This window comes from Anguilla anguilla, chromosome 18 (genome assembly GCF_013347855.1).
Source record: "Anguilla anguilla isolate fAngAng1 chromosome 18, fAngAng1.pri, whole genome shotgun sequence".
Lineage (NCBI taxonomy): Eukaryota > Metazoa > Chordata > Actinopteri > Anguilliformes > Anguillidae > Anguilla > Anguilla anguilla.
Window position 1 is genome coordinate 769,047 of NC_049218.1, and position 16,574 is coordinate 785,620.

At 45.8% G+C, this 16,574-nt stretch overlaps 1 protein-coding gene across 1 annotated transcript in view; it reads left to right on the forward strand.

Annotated features, from left to right (window-relative positions):
* Positions 1 to 16,017, forward strand: part of LOC118218408 (zinc finger CCHC domain-containing protein 24-like) — a 47,321-nt gene extending 31,304 nt beyond the window's left edge. The window contains exons 3-4 of the mRNA XM_035401035.1: positions 8,906 to 9,070; positions 13,981 to 16,017. Of these exons, the coding sequence (XP_035256926.1) occupies positions 8,906 to 9,070; positions 13,981 to 14,094 (279 nt within the window). The 3' untranslated portion in view covers positions 14,095 to 16,017. The remainder of the gene's footprint in view (positions 1 to 8,905; positions 9,071 to 13,980) is intronic.
* The last annotated feature ends 557 nt before the right edge of the window (positions 16,018 to 16,574 follow it).

The following is a 16,574-nucleotide window of genomic DNA, read 5'->3' on the forward strand; positions in this document are numbered from 1 at the left end:
TGAGCTTCCATGAAGCACAAATACAAGCACAAAAACCTGACACCTGCCTACAAACTAAACACACCATTTAAACTGATGTTGTGACACAGTTTAGAGGAGAGCAGTGTATTATCAGTCATCAGATTCCAGGTGAAGCAGCAGGAATACATGAAGGAATGTTCATTTAGGGCTTCAACCCGTGATGTTCTCTGTCATTAATGTTTTGTAAATCTTGAAGTCAACTATTCCGGACTGTGCCCAGTTTGTGACTGCTCTGATTCTGCTCCCAGACTGCTCTGATTCTGTTCCGAGACAGCTCTGGGACTGCTCTGATTCTGCTCTGATTCCACTGAGTCTGCTCTGATTCTGCTCTGATTCCACTGAGTCTGCTCTGATTCTGCTCTGATTCCACTGAGTCTGCTCTGATTCTGCTCTGAGACCGAAATTTGATGCTGAGGTATTCCACGGGGGATGAAATATTCCTGTTCAGACCAATAAGGGGAAATAATTGGGCAGCTGGGTGGAAATGGTGGCCAGAATTCTGTTCTTTATTTGAATCGTTTTAGTATGACTCTGGGCCTTGATACGCTGGAGCCACGCCCTTTAGGGGGCTCTCTGAGTGGGCCTGGCTGATCTGAGGACATATATGTGCTGCGGAACAATCCCAGAACATTAGGAAAGGTTGCATAAACGTTCCTGGCGTGTACATTCTCTCGCCTCCTGGACGTCTTTAGGACATTATCTTCTGAAACGGCCGTGGGAAGTTACTCAGTTCTGTTATTTCAGGCTGAAATGTTGTGGATTGTAGACGGTCATCTGTGTTCATTTCATCAGGGATGTTTGCAATGGTAATTAAGTCATTAACTCTCATTCCCTTGCTGTTCCATCATATAGAATGGAACAGAGCTTCACTGGAAGCTGCATGTTATTTCATGTCTTATTGTGACGTCCAAAACATGGAGAAAACAACGTATTTGTCGCTGTGAGTAGTATTCTGAAACTCAAAAGACACTTAGGAGATATGGGGAGGAGTTCTATCCCAGTGAGATCACCCCTGCGAGTGACAGGATGGTGACAGGAAGGAAGTGTGTGTCTGGGGGGGTCCGGGGGGGCCACTCAGGGTCCCACGGTGCAGGCTGGGGGGGGGGGGGGGGCAAGCCGAGGTCACAGAGAGGTCAGGGATTAAATGAAGTGAAGCTGCAGAGCTTTGCGACTCAGTTCGCGGGACCCTCTGCTATAATGATTGTGGTCCGCAGTCTGACACACTTCAGCAAAGACTGAGCCCTGTCGAGCGATAGTGTATGAATCTGATCTATGCAGGTTGCATTGTTTAGGCCTAATCGGTTCTGTTAAACAGATAAAATAACATAGGACATGTTGTTTTGTCATGTAAATTTATGTCCTTATCACAAACTCCGTTACCATCGTTGCATATTTTATTTTTGATGCTAATAGCCTCAGCATTGTGTAATGGAGTGTATTGAGCTGGTAGAATTAACATGTTGGTTTGAACTATCATTATTATTTATTTATTTTTTACTGTTATTTTTTGCTAACCTATAACTTAATTCAAAGCAGACCGATGGTTTTATGAGGGGTTTTGGGTTTTCTTATGTTATAGTGGTATGGAGTTAATCTGGTTCTGATTTCCTCCCCGTCCCCCCCCCCCCCCCCCCCCCCACCACACCCCCCCGCTCTCCCCCCGGGGCCATGCCGCCTGATTGGAGGCCTGCTCCAGCTGGGGCGGATGACCGAGCCGCTGTGGTATTCCTGCGGTTGGCGGGACGTTCTGCTCATTGGTGGATCGGTGCGAGACGGGCCTCCCTGATAGCCTTTAGGGAAAACAGCTGGAGGGTGGAGGGCCACCCCCCCCCCCAACTCCCTCCCCACCACCCCCCCTCCCCACCTCCCTCTCTTTAAACGCTAGATTTACAATCGCAAGATGCGTCCGGCCTCTTAGCCCTCCGAGTGGCTCTGAGCGGCTCTGTCCTCTCCTGTAGTTCCGCGTAAGTGCTGCGGTTTCTGGAAACTGTTACTCCTTGAGTGTGAAGCCACCCGAAATCCCCGTGAATAAAATGTGAAAGTTTTTTTTTTTTTTTAATACAGTAAATAAACAGAGGCTTTCCTCACACATGGCAGGCCTCATTGGACGCGAAAGAGGAATGGTCCATATCGGTCACAGGCCTCATTGGACGGGAATAACGGTGTTGTGTTCAGCTGGAGCAGGAATGATCCATATCGTTGTTGATGAATGGTTGGAAAACATGCAGGGAATCTCCTTTCCCTGGAACCGGCTTGTGGTCTTGTAAAACAAACCAGCGTCACGCAGGACGGGTACGATACAGAAATAAACACCGACTCTGCACTCAGCCAAACTTTAAGAGTCTTCACAAAAACGCTGTCTTCAGCTCCATCTTGTGCGCTGCTCGGCTTATTTGAACCCACATGGGTTCGTTGTCTTAAAAGTATTTCGGCATATAATGGGTACTAATTTAGAATTGTGTTTATCACAACTACAATAAACTCTTTTTAGAGTACAATAACAGGACATTTATTTTTGGAAATTAATTTAACTGCAAGATTTAATGATTTTTTCCTGTTTGTAACTACTCTTTAAGCAGCCAGATTTTTAGAACAAATGCATTTTCTGTCTTGTGGAATGGGGCCTCTGTCATGTCCAGTAGGTCTCAGTGAGCTTATTTCCCCTTTAGGTTGCTCCCTGACCTGCGTCTCCATATCTGCCGTCAAATCGCAGTGCTTTACTTAGAAACAGCACTTACTCACTTTAGTAGTGTCTGCTGTAGCTCAAAGCAGGCTACGTGACCAATCAGAGTTCAGGTCACGCTGTATTGTATGTCAGTTGAGTTGTGCAATCCTAGAACATTGAGGAACAAAACATGCTTGTTCAAATTGTCCTGAAGCTAAATCGTGTCCCTAAGTGTGGTAAAATCACAGTGGATCAGGGAAGGATGTGTTTTAAGGACAATTTACATTTTTGTTTAATTTTGCATGGTGTCCCAGAGTCGAGCCGTGAGCTCTGGCTTGTTGATGTCGAACACATCCGGGAGATTTGAGATTCCCGCCTCCTCGTCTAACACCCGTCCTTTTGTCCGCCGTGTCTGAAGGAGGAGAGAGAGGAATTCTGAAGGCTTGTTTTTCAGCTCCGCGTCCAACTGACCGAACAACAGCCGTGATTATCCGCCGTTTCCCTGGCGAGGGTGTCTGTCCGCCTCTGGGGGGGCTGGTCTGCCAGCGCAAAAAAAAAAAAAAAAAAAAAAAAAAAAACAAGGGGAAAAAAAGAAGGATTCCGCAAAGCCAGGATCGCGTCCTTTCCGCGAAAGAGCTTGGCGCACGTCGGCGTCCGCTCATGCAGGACCGTTATTGATGCCTGCGTTCTAGGAATGAATGTATTTGCACAGTTTGACCTGTAATGGATTGGACTGGTGGGTCACATGAGAAAGGTCTGGATCCAAGGCTAAACAGAAGGGCTTTACGTCACATATCTGTGTCCCAGTTTGTTTTTGTGTGCGGCTGAGAGCTCAGCGGGGCTTTCCCTGTGAGGAGCCCACAGCAGTTTGCTCTCTTTTGTGCTGTTTGTAAGGGCGTCTGCAACCCCATGTGGGATAGGCCACTTGAGTGGCATGACACATTAATAAATAAATACAATACACTACAAAGATAGCGCCAGAAATGTGCGCATGCCATTAAACATTAAACATGTTGTTTGTAAGGGGGCCAAAGCACTTGGGGACATTAAGAATTTGTTTTTTTTTTTTATCCCTCGTTCCCTGAACACTGCATCTCTGCATTTCTCCTGTTTGAATTTGTCCTGTTGATTAAATGTTATTGAATTTTAACCTCATATTAAAAAGTGAAATGTAATATTGAATTTATTTGCTAAGATTAATTCATTATTAGGTTTTGTCCCCTGTTGTATTATAATGGTTGTGTCCTGTAAGTCCCCTGGCTAAGGACAGCTTCTAAATGTCACTAAAATCTGAGATTTGAGGTTTCAGACACACCCTGACATCCATATTGGGGGGGGGGGGGGGAGGCTTGTAACTAAGAGCAACAAAAATGACTTCATACATTCCTGACGCCGTAAACACTGACTAAGTGGGCCAAGGTCAGGCAGTGCTTTATAATGCTACACAGGCTGGGTCAGGCAGTGCTTCATAATGCTACACAGGCTGGGTCAGGCAGGGCTTCATAATGCTACACAGGCTGGGTCAGGCAGTGCTTCATAATGCTACACAGACTGGGTCAGGCAGTGCTTCATAATGCTACACAGGCTTGGTCAGGCAGTGCTTCATAATGCTACACAGGCTGGGTCAGGCAGTGCTTCATAATGCTACACAGGCTGGGTCAGGCAGTGCTTCATAATGCTACACAGGCTGGGTCAGGCAGTGCTTCATAATGCTACACAGGCTGGGTCAGGCAGTGCTTCATAATGCTACACAGGCTGGGTCAGGCAGTGCTTCATAATGCTACACAGACTGGGTCAGGCAGTGCTTCATAATGCTACACAGACTGGGTCAGGCAGTGCTTCATAATGCTACACAGGCTGGGTCAGGCAGTGCTTCATAATGCTACACAGGCTGGGTCAGGCAGTGCTTCATAATGCTACACAGGCTGGGTCAGGCAGTGCTTCATAATGCTACACAGGCTGGGTCAGGCAGTGCTTCATAATGCTACACAGGCTGGGTCAGGCAGTGCTTCATAATGCTACACAGACTGGGTCAGGCAGTGCTTCATAATGCTACACAGGCTGGGTCAGGCAGTGCTTCATAATGCTACACAGGCTGGGTCAGGCAGTGCTTCATAATGTTATACAGGGTGGGTCAGGCAGTGCTTCATAATGCTACACAGGCTGGGTCAGGCAGTGCTTCATAATGCTACACAGGCTGGGTCAGGCAGTGCTTCATAATGCTACACAGGCTGGGTCAGGCAGTACTTCATAATGCTACACAGGCTGGGTCAGGCAGGGCTTCATAATGCTACACAGACTGGGTCAGGCAGGGTTTCATAATGCTACACAGGCTGGGTCAGGCAGTGCTTCATAATGCTACACAGGCTGGGTCAGGAAGGGCTTCATAATGCTACACAGGCTGGGTCAGGCAGGGCTTCATAATGCTACACAGGCTGGGTCAGGCAGGGCTTCATAATGCTACACAGGCTGGGTCAGGCAGTGCTTCATAATGCTACACAGGCTGGGTCAGGCAGTGCTTCATAATGCTACACAGGCTGGGTCAGGCAGAGCTTCATAATGCTACACAGGCTGGGTCAGGCAGGGCTTCATAATGCTACACAGGCTGGGTCAGGCAGGGCTTCATAATGCTACACAGGCTGGGTCAGGCAGGGCTTCATAATGCTACACAGGCCTTGTTTTAAGGCCATTTTGGCTGTGGCTGGGACTGGCTAGGAGCCTTCAGCCATGACCAGCACACAGATGCACACATTTCCAGTGTTTCTTTCTCCAATGCATACATGTGATAAGTGTGACTGAATGACACTGTGGGGCGTTGCTAACATATATGACATATGTACATAGAATCTGTAGTTTTTGTGTGATGTGTGAGCTCGACTACAGCGCTGGCCTTCTGCTGCACCTCTGGGGCAGTGTTGAGGAGTTTGCTTTGCTGTCGCTGAAGACCCGCAGCAGGCCTATGGACTCGTTACACTGGCACAGCAAGGATTTTGTGCCAGATCCCAGAATGCACCACTGCACTGCGCAACGAGAGCTTTAGCAGGAGGTGTCACTCAGCTGCTCTCGGCTTGGTGTCCAACAGCCGTTTAATGGCCTGTCTTTTCATTGCTCCTGTTAATGGATTTGATTGGCTGCGATCTGGAGCTCCACAGATCTTACAGGTCACTGGAAATTCTCAAATTACTCTGGCCCTCGGTCATCCGCTTATATTTAGCTTATATTTATATTTAAGATCTGATACAGTTTTGCCATTTCCAGGTCATAAATGATACAGCTCATACAATGGGTTGCTAAAATTGATGAAGTTAGATGGAGTCTCCTTACATGAACCATGCAGCCCGTAGTCACATCAAAGGGCTTCCCTGTTCTCAGTACCATGCGACTTTTGCAGGCCATGCCATCAGTCTCAGTTGGCCAAAAGTCTACATTAAATTATTTTCTAAAAATAAGCTTCCCGGTTGCAAATGGAATGTTGTGTTCAGTTGTGGACAGTGACTTAGACTGATTTATGGCTGCAATAATACAGCCTTTTCATGCCTAGGAAGACTCTGTCAGCCATGTTGATTAGTTGTGCACAGGCCACACTACAAGCTAAGCAGTGGGAAAGCTGTCATTGCAGAGCATGCTGGGTAACATACATTTATATACAATATACATACTGTGGTCACCACAGGGCAGTATAGACAACAAAGTGTCTTCACAAAGTATCTTCAAATAGTCAACTGATATCAAGATCACTGTGTTTTCCCTATTATGTGCTGTCTAACAGTCCTACAGCCTAAAATAGATGACTGTTTTTCTGTCCATGTCAATCAATAAGTACTAATCTTGAAATTAGCCCAACAAATAACACAAATCAAATTCTAAATCATCTGTCCAAAGAACTCATAAAAAATAAAGTGTTCTTAATGAGTATGTTCATTTTAACATTCTGCATGTACAGTTGAGTGGAGATGTATGGATGTGTGCTTGAATGAACATCACAAATAGATATCAGAGCTAGCAGGCCAACTGAAAAAGATCAATTCTCATTTTGTCAGCTTCAGATTTCAGTAAAAACGTCGTAACTGATGTGATTTTTAATTTATTAGAGTGAGTAACACTGGAGAAAGCAGCTAACGATCACGGAGGTTAATCTAATTAACAATTTTAGGGAATATATTTTCTCTTAAATTTTATTTTTAAAACTATCAGTATGGCATTAAAAGAATTGTACCGATTTATAATACATTACATTATTATTCTAATTTCATTTTATTTTTTAGAATAATTTTTTGATTAGGAAACAGGAAAAGTCTCACATCATGGAACCTGTACCCTTCAGCTGCTCACAGGAGGAGAGTCCCATTTCCCCCCAACCCCCCAACCCCGCCTCACGCGCAGGACTGTCCTCTCACTTTTGGCTTTAGGTTGTGTTGGTGGACACCATTATGGGATATCTGCCATATTTTTACACCACGCTTCGGAGTTTAATTTCACGTAGTTTAGAATGTATAATTAATACATGTATAAGATCGCTCTGGTCTTATCCAAACTGTTTCTCCAGAATGCCTTTCAGTCTTGAGCTGTCTGATCGATTCCTTGCTTCCACACCACCCCTGTACCCAAAGGGGCGTGTCTGTCCCTTTCGGGGGTTACGCAAACGTTACGCAAACGTTCTCCGGTGTGTGTGGATCGCTGCTCACTCCAGAGTCGACGCTTAATGGTTTCCAGGTTTCCGTGTGCGTTACCAGGGCGATGCAGCGCCGGCAGTGACCGAGTGATTTTATTTCGCGTTGGAGAGGACGACCGGTCCCTCTGGGCTAGCGAGCCGCGGCGCGAGGGCGCGGGGAATGGGAGCAGCTGCAGATGTTCGCGGCTCGCGGTACTCATACGGCATCGCTCCGCGTTCTCCCAAAACCGCTGGACCCGGAGCGGGCCCATTCCTCTCCACGGGCCAAGAAAAACAAAACCGTCGCTTGGAAAAACACTGCCGCGATTCTCTGGATCTCATCGGACTGACAGGACCATAGAAAGGAAAGTTGAAACCGAACTAGGAGAACATGCTCTTGCAGTTGTTTCAATTTTCACTCCTAAAATTACTCATTTTTGGTGTGTTTTGAATTATGGTTTGAGCAATAGAGTTTAGCCTTGAAGGTGACATGGCTCAGCAAACTTTAAAAACTCCTGAAGTTTTGTTTGCTTTGGCAGAACACAGTACGCATTAATCTGACTTTAGTGTGACATTGTGCTTTCGCATGTTTGCATGTTTGATTCCCGAGCCCTACTATCGAGTGTACTAGCACATGACACATTAATGCCATCAATCATTATATCTCATAAGAAATCTCTAAAAAGTGTAAGCCCCATGAGAATATATAATGACCTATTGTACCAGACCCCTGAGCGCCTCTTACAATGGAACGATTGGCCTGTCCAGCTGTGTGCTGGTGGCGATGGCAGCGGGGAAGTGTGTGATCATTAAGAATACGGAAGTGGGTCGTAAGCTGCACAAACACATTCTCTTAAAGAAGCTCCTCCCACTATGATAAAGAGACTGAAGCGACAGAAACGAAGGAGACAGCATCTCTCACTCTCACCTTGGACAGGAATCATCGAACCTTGAGCCGAAGTGGACCAGCGTGTCCTTGTGTTCGGGGTGAATGCTCGAACCTTGAGCTGAAGTGGACCAGCGTGTCCTTGTGTTCGGAGTAGCTTCCCTGGCTCTCTTTGACAGGAGACGCTGAGACGTCTGACCTGTAATTAGAACAGAGTAAATGCTTTTACTGTGGAGCACGAGTTCTGCACAGACACATCTACAGTAAGCCCATTGCATTACAGTGTGTGGCCTCAGCAAGCTCTCCTGGAGCATCCACTGCTGTCTCAATACAGCTATGCACCTCATGGACCATACAGTGTAGTCTCACCCAGGAAGGCCTTAACCCTCGACAGGGTTATAACCCACCTCATCATGTGACGGTGTAAATCAGTGCACACCTGTAGGCCCTCGGTTTTCCTGTCTTCCAGACTAGTGCCCGTGCGATTCAGCTTGGCTGTGATCAGGAAGTAAAACTTCTGCTGCGGTTTGCTCCAGTGCCTTGTTCGCAGTTGCAATGTTCTGCATCAGTCTTTGGGTCCTGCTAGCTCTGGTTCAGTGAGCATGTTGGGGGGTGGGGGGTGGGGGGTGGGGGTGCGTCCTCGTGCGGTCAGATCTAACCGCGGCTCTTCTCCTCTGTCCAGGCCCGGCCGAAGGGGGAAGGCCTGACCCCGTACCAGGGCAAGAAGAGGTGCTTCGGAGAGTACAAATGCCCCAAGTGCAAGAGGAAGTGGATGAGCGGGAACTCCTGGGCCAACATGGGACAGGAGTGCATCAAGTGCCACATCAACGTTTACCCACACAAGCAGGTAGGCATCTGTGCACCTGGCACAGGAGGGCATCAAGTGCCACATCAGCATTTACCCACACAAGCAGGTAGGCCTCTGTGGGCTAGTGCTGGGCTGCCCAATCCTGGAGATCTGGCATCCTGTGGGTTTTCACTCCAACCCTAACAAAGCACACCTCATTCAATGGCTAGAGATCTTGTTGAGCTGCTAATTAGTCGAATCAGCTGCCAAATTAGAGTTGAAATGAAAGCCCACAGGATGTGAGATCTCTAGCAGTTGAATGAGGTGTGCTTTGTTAGGGTTGAAATGAAAGCATACAGGACGGTAGATCTCCAGGAGCAGGGTTGGGCAGCGCTGAACTAGAGCACATGTGAGTAACGTGGAGCAGTTTATCACTCGTGCGTTTGGGGCTTTCTGACTGGTACAGGTTTGGAACGGGTGCAGGGTCTAAACTTCCTGTTCATTTGGTGCTGTGAGAGTGAAAGTGGGACAGCTGACACTGTGAGAGTGAAAGTGGGACAGCTGACACCTGCCCCGTCTGGAACGCTGCGAGTCGGGCGGGAGTTCTGCAGCTCTGTCCAGCTCAACGTTAGTCAGTGAATAACCCGTTTTGGGCTGGCAGGTGCCCACGGCTCGAAATAAAAGCAGTCACACAATCACGGGCAACTGGGCGCAATTCTACTGCCAGGGATTCAGAGCCCATGGGCACGGAACGGGTTTGGGTTAAAGCTGCTCGAAAAAGCATAATGTAGGTATTATTATTATTATTATTATTATTATTATTATTATTATTATCATCTTCATATCTCCTCTTTCAGCAATGAAACCCCAATAAAAACGCTACTGACATTGTTAAATGTCAGTAGCAGGAGAACCCTGGATCTAAACAGGCAGCACAGGCCCTAAACTGAACTAGATAAGGTCAGTGGTGAAGCTCAGAGCTTCCGATCAGCTGCTCAGTTTTGCACTGTTGACTCTTCCAAAAGAGAAAAGAAGCGAACTGACTGCATTACCAGGAGCCTCCGCATAGTCCTTCAGACTGTGCTTCAGACTGTTTCAAGTTTCCGGCTGTAACACAAATTTAAATATGATGAAATTGCGTGAAACTTGAATGCATAATTTTTGGTTCCCTGAAGGGTAATCGTGTGCATGTTTGAGACAGCCAGGATCCAGAAAGAGAGGAACTGCAGCTCCTGTGCATGCTGGTCTCATGAGCCTGTGCTCCTGCAGTTCTGCACTGTAACTGGGTCACGTACTCTACCGTGTCCATGTCTATGTACAGCAGTCAAGCAATAAAAAAGCCCGAATATAACCGTTTTAAGTTCTCAAACACGGAGGTTGATTTGTGTTGCTGCATTATGATTCCATTTTGTAGCCAAGACCATGACCAAAACCAAAACAAGGTAATGTTGACTTAACACACACAAAAAAAACATAAAAACATTTTAAGAAGCTTACTGAAAGCTCATTCTGATGAGACTTTACAGGAAAATAATGTGTTCAAGCGCATCAATCTTGTGCTGCTCAGGTGCTCAAGAATTATATTGTAGTTCTTGTGTACATATTGCGTACACGTTCGACCGTGCCTAGTTTTTCAAAGGGCTTCAGTTCAATATCCTTTCAGGCTGTTCCGAGTATTTTGGTTCCAACTCAAATTAAAACCATGACTTAAAGAATGATACAGTATATCCTGGGCTTTAGCTGGAATGGCTGTAATAGATAGCTCTGTTTTTAGCCACATAAAAGCGGAGTTAAAAATCGAGTGTACGGGATAAACTGTTTTTTCTTCGGCTTTGAACGCGGGAGTGACTTTGCAGAGCTAATCGGGTCCAGAGAGAGATGCGTGATGTGGCAGCGCTAGCGGGTTCTGGGCCTGGTTAGGGGAAGGCAGGCCTTTCAGAGCGCACGGTCTCGCCCAACTCCAAACACCACTTTCAACTGAACATTCCAGCCTTGGCCAAAGGCTCCAAAATAAACCTTGTTTTCCCAAACTGAACATAAGCCCAATTACAGTTCCTGGAAATGTGTGATAAACATGAAAGTATTCTGCATTTTTCACCTGACGTTATGGAATATGTCACAGTGACATTGAGCTGTTTTTCCTATCATCAGTAACAACCTGTCGGAGATTTAATGAGAACTTTTATAGCCAATTTACACAGGTTTCAATTATTCATTCACACTCGTGATCTCACTGCAGCAATTGTCTTTGACTTGAATCTTTGAGGACTTCTGTAGAAACACCCCCAAAACTATTATGGAAAGGAAAATAAATACATTGAAAAAACTGGTTTTGCTTCGCCAGTGAGTTTGAAGTTATTAATTCGAGGTCTTCATCTATCCTGAGTCATTTGAGACAATAGTGGCGCATTCTGCTTGCAATTATATTGTGTATCCGTGTGAAGAATGAGGGAATGCGTAGTGTGTGCCAGAGAGAGCGCAGTGGCACAACTGAGTCAGAACCGTGTGTGCTGCAAGCTGCTTCACGGTTAGGGTGCTTTCCCGCCTTGTTTATTTGACGTGAGTAAACGAAACGGATTTCTGCTCCAGTTTGTTTAGAGCTGCTGGTGAAATCTCTGATAGTGACATTATTTCAGAAGGTTCTGGAATAAAATGAATTTTCAGACACACAACCCTCAGTTGCCAAACTGTTTTCTTAAAACAAATGATGTAACTGTGAATCGGTTCCAACTGCTATATTTCTAAATTATAGCGCTTTTGTTATATAGACTAAGGGGGAAATGTATCCAGGCATATTACCAAATCTGCAAGCAAAACTTTGGGTTTTAGCTAAGCTATCTTGTCAAAGGGCGTGTGGCTTTCCCCAAAGGGGAAATCTCACTGGAGGGTGTGTGTCTTGGTTATTCAGAGCTGATAGAAATACTGCACCATTGCTTGCTGTTTATTGGGGAAAGTTTGGGGCCTAGCACTGCCACGTATATTTGTGTCCCCATTGGGAAATGCTCCGTCCTGTAACGGTATGACCCCAGGGGTACGCTGTTCTCATTTTTATTGCAGTTTGATTTTGATTTCTATGCCAATGGAAGAGACAGCTGCAAGGCCCTGCCTGTTGTTTTTTGGAAATGTCCAGGATGTAGCCAGGTCAGTGTGTTTATGTCAGTCCCCTAATGACCATGGGGCTGCCACAGGCTGGAGTCCTGACCAGTGACCTCAGTGAGGGAAGTGTGTGTGCAGTGACCCACTCTGGCCTCGTGCCTCCCGTTGCATTGTGGGGCCGTGTGATGTGTGTGAACTGGACCCCAGCCATGAGCCGGCCCGGAAGGCCAAATCAAAATGAGATTCAGCTTGTGTTCGTCTCGCACATCTCGGCCTCAGACTCGAGCACAAACGCCAGCCTACAGTGACACTGAGGAGGACCGGCTCCCCCGGTGGCATGGAGGGGTAAACCTGGGAGGGGGAGTTTCCTCAGGAAGCAGACTCAGCAGGGGGGGCCTGTCCTACTCTACCAGGCTCAGTGTGTGAGGTCAAAAAAATCTGGAAAAAAAAGCAGTTGAATTTTGTCGTGGTTCAGCTCAGGTTTCAGTCAGCGAAATGAGACTCCACTGACACGGTGTGGAGAGCATGTGACTGCGTTGTATGTATAGATGCAACTGGCAAGTAGGTAAGGAGGCAAAGGAATCATTTTTACGAGCAAAATTTGAAACAGAATTATGTCACAGGAGACTCCCGCGAGCAGGACCAGCTTGGCTCTCGCTGGGACAGTGTGGCTAGCTGTTTGCTCAGAGGCTAATTTTCCTCTCGCTGGGACAGTGTGGCTAGCTGTTTGCTCAGAGGCTAATTTTCCTCTCGCTGGGACAGTGTGGCTAGCTGTTCGCTCAGAGGCTAATTTTCCTCTCGCTGGGACAGTGTGGCTAGCTGTTCGCTCTGAGGCTAATTTTTCTGCATCTGCAGCATCACCCGATTAGCGTATTTCATCCATTTAGCAGCTGGGGTGTTCGGCTAAATGGGGTTTTGAAGGGAAACTTCACCATAAAATTATATTTGATGGCCGAGTCAGTGCGGCACTGATGCCTAGCCGAGTCAGAGACATGTTTCAGACGCTGGACAGTGAAGATGTGCAGACCCCAGACCTCAGACAAACAGGATTTTAACCTTCCAAGACAGATCAATAAAATACAATAATATCAAATTAGTTCTAGAATTAGTAATTTCCCTTTAGAGAAACAACCCTTAAAACAAAACATTGTCATGAAATAAATGTAACATTTGAAACAGTCCTGACCTGGGCTGCACGTTGCCTTTGGTCCGTCGTAATTGCTGTAACTGCAGCTCTGATTGCCTGTTTTGGGAGGAAGAGTTTTAAGTTAGAGATTTGGCGCAGAAACTCAGAGGGTTAAGCAGGGAATTAACAGCATCTGTGGTCACCTGTGTTCCCAGAGGCCCTGTGAGGCTTGTCAGTTGCCATCAATTCTTAATAAAGTTTAATGAAGCTTTTCGAACCGTGAAACGCATTTTAGAGAAAATGTTTAAAAAGTGTGTTTGAGGATTCCTGTGTGTGTGCACTACGATCTGTGGAACACTCACAGGAAACAGTCCCGTCGTGAGAGACACTGTCTCCTCCTACTGTTCCACCGTAATCTTGATGCTCATAAAACTGATCTCAAACACCCTGGAAACAATAACAGACTGAATAAAATAACTCAGTGGAAGTTGGTCGGGAAAAGGTTTTGATTACAGAGAAGGGGGGGGGGGGGGGTGGTTATGAAAGGCATCCAAAAATGCTGGCAGTGAAAGAGTCTAAGTGTCCTGGTGAATTTTCCAGTGTTCTGTTTGTTCGCTCTCTGAAATTCTTGGAAAACTGGCTCAAAACAGCCAAGCAAATGCGTACAGCAGGATGATGCTGCCATTGGTCCGTCTCTCTCCAGCGTATTGACCCTGTCTCTCTCTCTCTGTCTCTCTCTGTCTCTCAGCGGCCTCTGGAGAAGCCGGACGGGCTGGACGTGTCGGACCAGAGCAAGGAGCACCCGCAGCACCTGTGTGAGAAGTGCAAGGTGCTGGGGTACTACTGCCGCCGCGTGCAGTAACCCCTGGAGAGGTTCTTCAGTCCTCAGCCCCCAACACGCCCCCCCCACCCCCGCCCCCCTCGCCAGAGCGCATCTTCAGCCCCAGCTCCCCACCCCCCCGTCCTGTGACCCCTCGCCAGTCCGTCCACCAAGTGCTCTTCACCAAGCAGAACCTGCCAGAATCCTGTATGTAAATATTCCAGTGCACACAGACGCTGTTTTAATACCTTTAGCGATGTACCTGTCCGAAAGCGTCGTTAACAGCGTCCTCATCCTGACAGCGTCCGTCCGCCTCGATCGCAGCCGACTGTCCCACAGCGATGGTCCGCTGGTCGTTTGTTTACACAATTTGCTCTTCTTTTTTCGTCCATGCCAAGTGAAATATGTGGACGTGCCAAGTATTATAACGTTTTTATAGACAATTTGACAAGGTCTCTAAGTCCTTGCAGTGGTCATTGGGTCAACAGCATATTAAATCAACTGTGAATTAACTGTGAATTAATTGAGGGGTAATGGCTTCATCCCCACTTTTATTTTGGCGAGTATTTATTACTGGAGTGCTGACACATTTGGGTTACAGATTAGTATTAGGCTTTGTAACGTGTAATTAATTTTTAACTGGGACATGTGTACTCTACACATAATAACTTGTGGAACTGAGTCTTTAGAAACTGCTGTTGCCTCAAGTAGAATGATTTGTTGCTCATAAGTTAGAAAAGTTACAATGTTCAGCATTTATGTATCTTTATTATGTATCCAGTAGAGCTTGACTTACATTGCATAATCCATTCATATGTGTATGTGTGTATATGCACGCATGTATGTATATGTACTCACACACACACACACACACACACACACACACGTAAACACACACACACACACACGTAAACACACACACACACACAGAGAAAATCTTAATCATGTTAAAGGCTACTGTGCAATACCATAACATGACCAGACAGTTAATATAAACTTCCAGTGAACCCCATCATCATTTCTAAGATCAGTGCAGATTAGATGTGCTTCTGTATCTTTCTGTTGCACAGTAGAATTAGTGAAGGGCTAGAGTGGATTTGATTGGCTGAAAGAGACTTTCTGCCTCAAAATCAAAAATGGCTCCCTCAGAAGCACCATTGATCAGTGAGTCCACATGCGTGTGCCTTACTGATTTTGTGCCTCATCTCTATTTTATCTTTCTATGTGGAAAAAATATTCCCACCCCCCCCAATATTATCCAGATATAAATCAATGCCTTAAAAGAGTATTTAGCCTATAAGATCATATAAACTCAGGTCTAACGCACTGCTAAAAAAGGAAATGATCAGGTCTGTACAAATTTATACTGCACATTAATTCCTGTAGTCCTCATATTTTATGATATTAGTTTCATTTCTGTATTTACATGTGTTGAACCTTCAAAGTGACGTGACTGAAGAGTGTAGATTGATCTTGATCCAGATTATTAATTATTTGTTTCATGTGCTATAATAATTAATATACAGTTCAGAGTGTCCTGGTTAGCACATGGATCAGTAGTGCAGTAGTAGGAAGGGCAAATAATCAGTGAATAGAAACGAATGTCATATAATAGTGTTCAGTGACTGCAGTCGTCTATACAATATGTCCAACATCATTTAAGGCTAATTCCTCAATTAACTTTATCAATGAGTGGAGAGGTTGGACTCATTTTGTTTTATGACAAAAATTGTTTCTCATCTTTTGAGATAAGAGAGGAAGAAGGGGAAACAGGAAGTTGGGAGGAACTGAGCTGGGTTGAGACCGATGTCCTGTGTGTCAGGGGTGTCCAGTCTTACCCGAAAAGGGCCGGTGTGGGTGCAGTTCTTTGTTTTAGGCCAGCAGTAAGGCACCCTGTTCTAATTGTGAAGGCCTTGATTGACGACCATGATTAGTTAAATAGTAGAAACAGGTGTCTTAGTGCTGGGCTGAAAAAAACTCCTGCACCCACACCGGCCCTTTTCCGATAAGAAGACGCTACACAGGGTGGGACATCAGAACCGGAACCTGCTGTTGCTGAGCAGAGCCTGTTAGGCAAAGGGAGTACTGAGAATGGAAGATGCCTCGTACCTGGAAGTTTTTAATGAATGTCTGTGGTTGAAACGAGAAAGTTGAGAGCAAAGTTTCATTTTGAGGTGATACAGAAAAGTATTTTAAAATTTTTAAAGGAGATTTGGAAAGTATGGCGATGGATCGAGAAGTTGTTCTAAATAATGTGAACCGTTGTGCAGAAAGAATTTTAAGGAGGACAAATGCCCTCTAGAGATATTTTAAAAAGATCTCTTGGACAAACAGAATCACTGTTTACAGTTCAGTGTTTTCCTGTTTACAGGATAGGTTAACCTAAGCAGTCACGTCTCGTCCTTCTACTTTTTCCTGTGAATGCACTCAAAAATATAAAACAAGTAAGACCATTTTAGTGAAAATGATAAAAACTTTTTCTGTGATTCGTACATGTTTCATCTTCCATTTTTGCTGAAGAG